Source organism: Brachypodium distachyon, chromosome 5 (assembly GCF_000005505.3).
Source record: "Brachypodium distachyon strain Bd21 chromosome 5, Brachypodium_distachyon_v3.0, whole genome shotgun sequence".
In the NCBI taxonomy this organism is placed as follows: Eukaryota; Viridiplantae; Streptophyta; class Magnoliopsida; order Poales; family Poaceae; genus Brachypodium; species Brachypodium distachyon.
In genome coordinates, this window is record NC_016135.3 from 21,274,653 (window position 1) to 21,282,718 (window position 8,066).

The 8,066-nt window shown below is 46.9% G+C and overlaps 1 protein-coding gene across 1 annotated transcript; it reads right to left on the bottom strand.

The window, feature by feature from the left end:
- Positions 1-5,099: 5,099 nt before the first annotated feature.
- Positions 5,100-6,875, bottom strand: LOC100841393 (putative cis-zeatin O-glucosyltransferase). Its single transcript, XM_003580254.4, has one exon. It carries the CDS (start codon positions 6,725-6,727, stop codon positions 5,312-5,314), a length of 1,416 nt encoding a protein of 471 aa, XP_003580302.1. The 5' UTR covers positions 6,728-6,875; the 3' UTR covers positions 5,100-5,311.
- Positions 6,876-8,066: the final 1,191 nt, after the last annotated feature.

An 8,066-nucleotide genomic window follows, 5' to 3' on the forward strand; every position in this document is an offset into this window, starting at 1 on the left:
TCAAGATATTTCAAAAAGATCATAACATTTTAGCACTAGATATTCTCTTTGATGCCATTTCGTATTAGTCTTGATGAGTTTGCCACTCGACTTTAAAAAATAGGTCACACGATAGTCAAAGATCAACTTGCTTGAAGTTACTAACCCTAAATTAAATGGAAAAAGGGATTTTGTCTTACATATATATTAAAATCAGAGAATTTAACAAGATATACAGAAACAAAAAATTTTATTTAAAAACCATTTTATTGTATTTCTAAAATTGAAACTATGAAGCATGGGCTAGGGCTGTGGATTACACGAGCTTCTTGAAGCACCAACTATTCATCAAAAAGGAATCTATAAGTTAGCATGGTGAAGCCCGAAGCTGTTCATTATAAAGTACATGTTCAACTACATGATAAGTTTCAGTTAAAAAAAACTACTCCCTCCATCCCATATTAATTGTCGAAATATTTCATGTATCTAGACGTATTTTAGTATATACGTTCATATCTAGACAAATTTGAATCACTAATTATGAGACGGATGGAGTACATGATAAGTGGACAAGACACCACACCAAATTTTTTTTGACGAAAGCGGCAGCACCAATTCATTAATTAAGAGTTGGAATATACAAGCGCAAAGCGCAAAGCAAAAGGGAAGAGACAGAGCTACAGAGCAGAGAATAGTAAACCCTAGCGGCTACTCGGGGGCTCTCACGGTCTCGAACCAGGTCTCCTTATCCATTAGAGTTTGGCGACACCGCGAAGGCCTGCCGCCTGCCACATGCGGATTTCTTCAACAACATCAGCAGCCACAGCGGAGGGTGGGCAACCTGAGGATCTGAAAACACGCTGGTTCCTCTCAAGCCAAACGAACCACCAGAACCGCTGAAGCTCTCCCTGTTGGCGGCGCAGGTGAGGTGGGAGGTGGCCTAGTCCCACCAGGAGATAAGGTCGCAGGCCGGAGCGGCAGCGCAGAGGAGCGACGCAAGCCGAAGTCGGGGTAGGAGGGAGTTCCACACCTGGACCGTGAAGGAGCAGGTCGAGAATGTTATGAACGCGACAAGCAAGAACGAAGAACGAAGAAGAAATCACAGCACAAGGACACATGGATTTAACGTGGAAAACCCTCTCAAACAACGAGAGGGAAAAACCACGGGCGCCAGCCAGCGAAACTTCACTATATGGGAGTGTTTACAACGCCAGGAAGATTTCACGAACTCAACTCATCCCAAAACGGCGTCATACAAGGGTAATATATAGCAGGAGCATTAGGGCAAGTCAGATCCGTAACGGGCACACCGGAAGTTCCGGTTGGAGGCCGGAAGTTCCGCATATTCTTGAATATCCGGAAGTTCCGCAGCAAGTTCCGCAATTTCCCGAAAAGTAACAGAGAGCACCCGGAGGTTCGGTTGGAAGTTGGGCCGGAACTTCCGACGCCTGGAATGGCCGGAAGTTCAGAACTTCCGGCCACTGGGATTTGGATCACAATCAACAAACTCCACCTTGAGACAAATTCCTATTCCTCCTTGTAGCATGAACAACAACAACTCCTGAAACAACAAAGAAGAACATTTTCGGCGCCAACAGCCACTAGGGGCTAAACAGTTATACCAACTAAGCTTGAGCATAGCTCAAACTTAGCAATAGGAACAGGCTTTGTCATCATATCAGCAGGATTATCATGAGTGTTGATCCTGCATACCTTCAATTTACCTTGTGCAACAACATCGCGAACAAAATGGTACTTGACATCAATGTGCTTGGTTCTCTCATGGAGCATCTGATCCTTAGTAAGGTAAATTGCACTTTAACTGTCACAAAACAGGTTAATGCATGAAACATCTTGACAACCAAACAGATTCTTTGCAAGGTTCAGCAATAGCCATATGTTCTGCTTCGGTTGTAGATTGAGCAACAACTGGTTGCAGTGTTGCCTTCCAACTCACAGCACATCCACCTACCGTGAGCACCTAACCTGTGAGGGATCTCATCTTATCTAAGTCGGCAGCAAAATTTGTGTCCACATAGCCAGCGAGTCCCTCATCAGTCTTGCCAAACTTCAAGTAAGCATTGGATGTGCCACGGAGGTACCTGAAAATCCACTGAACAGTTTTGCAATGTTCTTTACCGGGATTAGCCATGTAACGACTGACCAAACTCATAGCATATGATAAATCAGGACGTGAACAAACCATGGCATACATCAAGGAACCAACAGCACTAGAATAGAAAACTCGTGACATGTACTCAATATTTTCATGAGAAGTAGGACATTGCAACGCTGACAACTTGAAATGAGAAGCAATAGGAGTACTAACACACTTTGCATCATGCATATTAAAACGGTGAAGTACTTTCTCAATGTAACTTTGCTGACTAAGAAATAGCAACCTAGATTTTCTGTCCCTTTTAATTTCCATACCTAAGATTTTCTTAGCAGCACCAAGATCCTTCATCTCAAATTCACTACTTAGTTGTGCCTTCAAAGTAGTGATTACTTTCATGCTCTTAGCAGCAATTAAATATCATCAACATATAACAGCAAGTATATAGGTGATCCATCAACAAATTTAATGTAGACACAACTGTCATACTGAGATCTACTAAAGCCACGTGAGATCATAAATGAATCAAACTTTTTATACCACTGTCTAGGAGATTGTTTCAAACCATAAAGGGACTTCTTCAACTTGCAAACAAACTCCTCTTTACCAGGAACTATGAACCCTTCAGGTTGGTCCATGTATATTTCCTCCTCAAGCTCTCCATGCAAAAATGCAGTCTTCACATCTAACCGCTCAAGCTCAAGATCATGCATAGCAACAATACCAAAGAAAGTACAGATGGAACTATGCTTTACGACTGGAGAGAACACATCATTATAATCAATACCTGGTATTTGACCGAAACCTTTTGCCACTAACCTTGCCTTAAACCTCATCGGTTCATTAGGAGACAAACCCTCCTTTCTCTTGAAAATCCACTTGCAACGAACGGCCTTCTTTTGTTTAGGCAAGGGCACAACATCCCATGTGTCATTCTTCTCAAGAGATTGCATCTCCTCTTGCATGGCAGATAACCACTTCACATGATCGCCGGAAACAACTGCTTCATTATATGTGGCCGGTTCACTATCATGCTCCACCTGTTCTGCACAACTCAAAGCATAATAAACAAGATCACACTCTTCAATTAAACGTGGGCGAGGACCTTTATTTCTCTTTGGACGGTCAGCTGCAATAGATCGTGTGGGTTGCTGCAAAACAGGTGGTGAGGGTGGAACAATATCATCATTATCACTATTCCCATCATCATTGCCATGATCAACCTGAGCATCATCGTTGTCAACAATTTCATCAACGTGCTCCACCTGCACTTTAAGTCTCTCCTCTTCAATGCGAGAGGCATAAGTGGACAAATGTATCATGATACATAACTTTTTCATTAAAGACAACATTCCTGCTCAGTAAAATCTTTTTAGTTTCAGGATTCCACAACCTGAAAACTTTAACTCCAGAACCATAGCCAAGAAAAATGCACTTAACAGCTCTAAGCTCTAGCTTTCCATTATCAACGTGAGCATGAGCGGTGCAACCAAAAACTCTCAACTGTGAATAATCAACAGGTTTACCAGACCATATCTCAATGGGAGTTTTCTTGTCAAGTGGAATAGAAGGTGACCTGTTCATGAGATAGCATGCGGTGGAAGCTGCCTCAGCCCAAAAACGCATGCCCAAACATGCATTGGACAGCATGCAACGGGCTCTTGATACGATGGTTCTATTCATGCGTTCAGCCACGCGTCGATATGCCAGTGCGAGAGTTGGTTAGTTGGAAGAATCTTGAACTCATCTTGAGTTTGAAACTTAGCTTATTTGTCTTTTTCTGTTTCTTCTGGTTTGTAACAACTCCCACGTGCAGGCCCACGTGTCGATGAAAGTGGAGGAAGAAGAGTGACCAGGCTAACGAGTTCAATGCATCAAGTTGAGAGTGTTTGTTAATCTCGTGATACAGTCTATGTAGTAGCGTGTAAACCCTAGCTCTGTTCATGGACACCAGAGATCACGCATCACGTACGTTTGACGTCGTATGTGCTCGTAAAAGACGGATTATCCTACAATGGTAGGTGAATCGAGCTCAAGGTATCAGTGGTGACTTCGTTCATACCGGGATCCAACGACCACAACTTTGACAGTTGTTGTGTGAGTGTGGTGGTGTGTGTCCGCGTTGTAATCAGTATTTCCTCAAAAAGTAGTCAAATGAAACCCCAATTCGACAAGCCTTGTAGCCACCCGTAGGCCCAATGCGGCGGTGCGTGCCTAAGACCTTGGCTCAGAGGCTTCGAAACAACATAAAATTATAAACCAAGCAGAAGCCTGTGACTTTTAGCAAATTTTTGGCACATACTGTGGCTAATACAAACAACAAGAAGTTTCCAATCTTTTGGTTATGCCCTTACTTGATCACACCAACACTTTGGTAACAGACCCTTAGATTGGTGCGAGGCGCCGAGGTTCGTGTGCCATGTTGAACAGGGGTGGTCGTCATGGCAATTGGTGATGACGCAAATCGTACGAGTCACAAGAAAGTACTAAGTACTAAGTATATCATAGCAAGATACTACATCATTTCCATTTATAGGACAAAAAATACTAGACGATTCATTTACATCATTTGCTCCGTCCCAAAACAAGTGAATTAAATTTGCGTAGATTCTTATACAAATCCGTATCACTTATTTCGGGATGGAGGGAGTACATCGTCTTCATTTATGTGCCACGTTGGACAAGAGTATGATCCTAGGCGCTTCATTTAATAGGACAAAAATTACATCATTTTCTTTCTTTCTTGGTCCACCACCGGTCGCAAGCTGGTGCAGAAATCTTTATTAATTGTTGCTGGATCCAAGATATAGTCAAAGATTTCAGTGAAGTTTTGTTTTTTCATGTTCAGACCTCTAAAACACTGAACCTCTCTCCAAAAACGATAGTCAAAAACTACGAAGGGGATGGGCTCTAGTCTTCTAATTTGTTGTTTGGTTCACTGTGAAGGAGGCGCCGAGGTTCACTGTAAATCTTAACCTTTCCAATGCCCCACGCCAGTGTCAACTTAAAAGACAACTGCCTACAATTCCATGAACAAGCTTGTAGTACAACGCAAACTCAACCCAACCAGCCAAAAGTTTAATTAAGATACGCCTGTCTTAAGTTCAGATTTAAGAAGATTCATTTGTTTTGCAAGCGTTCTTCAAGCAAGAAAATCCTATGCGACCCTACCTGGAACTCCCCGCTGTGAAATCTCAGTGCAGCTGACTTCTTGAATCACCTTGTCATGTATGCAATGAAATCCTCCAGTTCCTTGCGTGACGACCCGCCTTCAGACCGGACGGCCTCCCCGAGCGCCTTTGCGCGCTGCCTCACCGCGAGCCCTTCCTCGGCGACCATCATAGTTTCAATCACCTCTTGTATGGCGGCCACCGGTATCACCTCGTTGTGTTTCTCCCACGGCCTCACTAGCAGGCCGGCCTTGAGGTACCCGCACACCAGCTCCGCGTCCCACGGCTGGTCAGAGTGCATGGGCCACGCCAGGATCGGCTTCCCATGGCTCATGCTCTCCATGGTGGAGTTCCAGCCGCAGTGGCTCATGAACGCCGCCGTGGCGCCGTGCGCCAGGATCTCCAGCTGCGGCGCCCACCCGGTGATCACCAGACCCGTGCCTTCGGTTCGCCTGGTGAACTCGGACAGCAGCTTGGCGTGCCGGTCGTCGCGGTCGTCCGTGTAAATGTTGCCGCGGTCGGCGTCACGCAGCACCCAGATGAACCGCTGCTTGCTGCCGTGCAGCGCCGCCGCGAGCTCCGCGACCTGCTCCTCGCGGAGCGACGACGTGGAGCCGAACGACACGTAGAGCACCGACGCCGCAGGCTGCTTGTCGAGCCAGTCCAGGCACTCGTGCCGCTGCCGCTGCTCCTTCCCCTGCTTCTCCCCCGCTGTCGCGTGCGCGTCGAGCAGAGGGTTCAACGGCCCGACGGCGAAGATCTTCTTGCCGCCGGCCGCCAGACTCTCGGCGGCGGCGTCGATGAACTCGCCCTCGAGCGCGCGGCACGTGTTGCAGACGATGCCGACGCAGGACGCCATCGACTCCGCCACGCGCGCGCGTTTCATGATGTACTCCATGACCTCCCCCGGCACGCAGGCGTCGAATGGGTGGTAGTTCAGGCCGTTGTCGCGCAGGAGCCGGTGCCCGGCGTCGATCCGCCCCACGATGGACGACACGGCGGTGCAGTGCAGCCCGACGGCCTCCCCGTTGGGGAGCCCCGCGGCCTCCTCGGCCGCGAAGGTGTTCATGAGGTCGTGCACGACGACGACGCGGCGGCGGGAGGCCGAGAGCTCGCGGAGCACGGCGGCCAGCGGGGCGCGCGCGTCCGCGGTGAAGGCCTCGAAGAGCGGCATGAGGTGGGAGGGGAACGGCGAGCCCGCGGTGGGGTCCGGAGGCGGCGAGACGTAGGAGGAGATGCCGAGGTCGTGGAACCGGATGGAGAGGAGCGCGTCCTCGCCCCAGCCGTGCACACGCGCGCGGGCCTGGCGGACGTGCGGCGTGGGCGCGGCGTAGTGCACGTCCAGCCCGCCGCGGGACGCGAGCTGCAGCGACAGGTGCAGCAGCTGGTTCAGGTGGCCCTGCGCCGGGAACGGCACCGCCACGACGGCGACCGACGACTCCGCTGCGTTCATCCCAGCCATTTCGGTGTTCTGTTCGTGCAGTGGATGAGTGGAGCAGGGCAGTATGGGCGTCTGTATCGATGCTTGGCGCAGTGAGGGGCGGTGTAGTGACGGAACCAGGCTCGGCCCTTTCTTAAACGATATCAGCGTTGAAAATCTAGAACCGTTGTCGCGTTCAAGTGCGTGAAGCGCCACGTCCAGCTATGGCTAGTCGCAGTGTTTTGTTTGACTGCATAATATGGGTGTACTACTACAATTCTTTCCTTTGACTTTTTCCATCATCATTGAACATCGTTGCCGATCCGAAAAGGACACATAATCACTAGATAACAGGTTTGCTAACTGCGTCTACAATCGCCGGTTTACAGAACGTTATGTCCCCTTCAAAGAAAACGTAATCACCAGATAGCAGGTTTGCGAAGTGCGTCTACAATCGGCGGTTTACAAAACATTATGTCCACTTCAAAGAAAACGAAAAAAATTGGACGAGGGAAGCAGCCCATTCACCTCGTGCTTGCAATGCCCAGGAAAAGAAAATGCAATGCTAAATTCTACTCCCTCGTGCCTTACTGAGTATTAAACTTGTGCACCTGATGTGCATAGTAAGACAGAAGCTGAGAAAATATTTCCAAGCTAAATGAGAAAATACTTTTTTATACAGCCTGGGTGCGTTTTGATTGAAAAGACGTGATTCATACGGAGGGAATGAGGTTTTAAAGTTAGTTTAGAGTTTGAAATTTGCTCGAAGACCAGTAACTTTTAGTTTGAGGCTATGAACTTAATGAACTTTTTCTGAACAGAGTTGAAAAGTCACTAACTCAGCTGAAAACTCCTTTCTGGTTGGAAGTTTCTCTCGAGTTCAGTCAAAAGTCAATAAACTGGTCCGAAGTTCTCCAAGGAACTTTAAAGTTCAGGAAATAAGATGGAAAATATAAAGTCGTCTCAATCAAAGTGTGTGTAGGAAAAATGTCCGGACCATGGACTTGGAGACAAGCCGCCAATTGTCTAGACTAAAACCAAACCTTGTAGGTCTTCAAGTAGTGAGTCTATCTTACTTGGTTGGAGGAGTGGGTGCACAATCCGAATACTCAAACCTTGTAGGTTTAAATCCTCCGGGATGCGAATATATCTTCCTATTACTATTACTATTACTATTACTTCCTCCGTCCCATAATAAGTGACTCAAATTTTTTCAAATATGGATGTATCTATACCTAAAAAATGTTTAGATACATGTGATAGAAAGTCACATAATATGGGACGGAGAGAGTATACTGTATGGATCTCCCTTATAGTTTCCTATATATAAATAATTTTAAGGCCTTCTGGCCCCCAAGCTACAATTCCTATATTGTTTTAA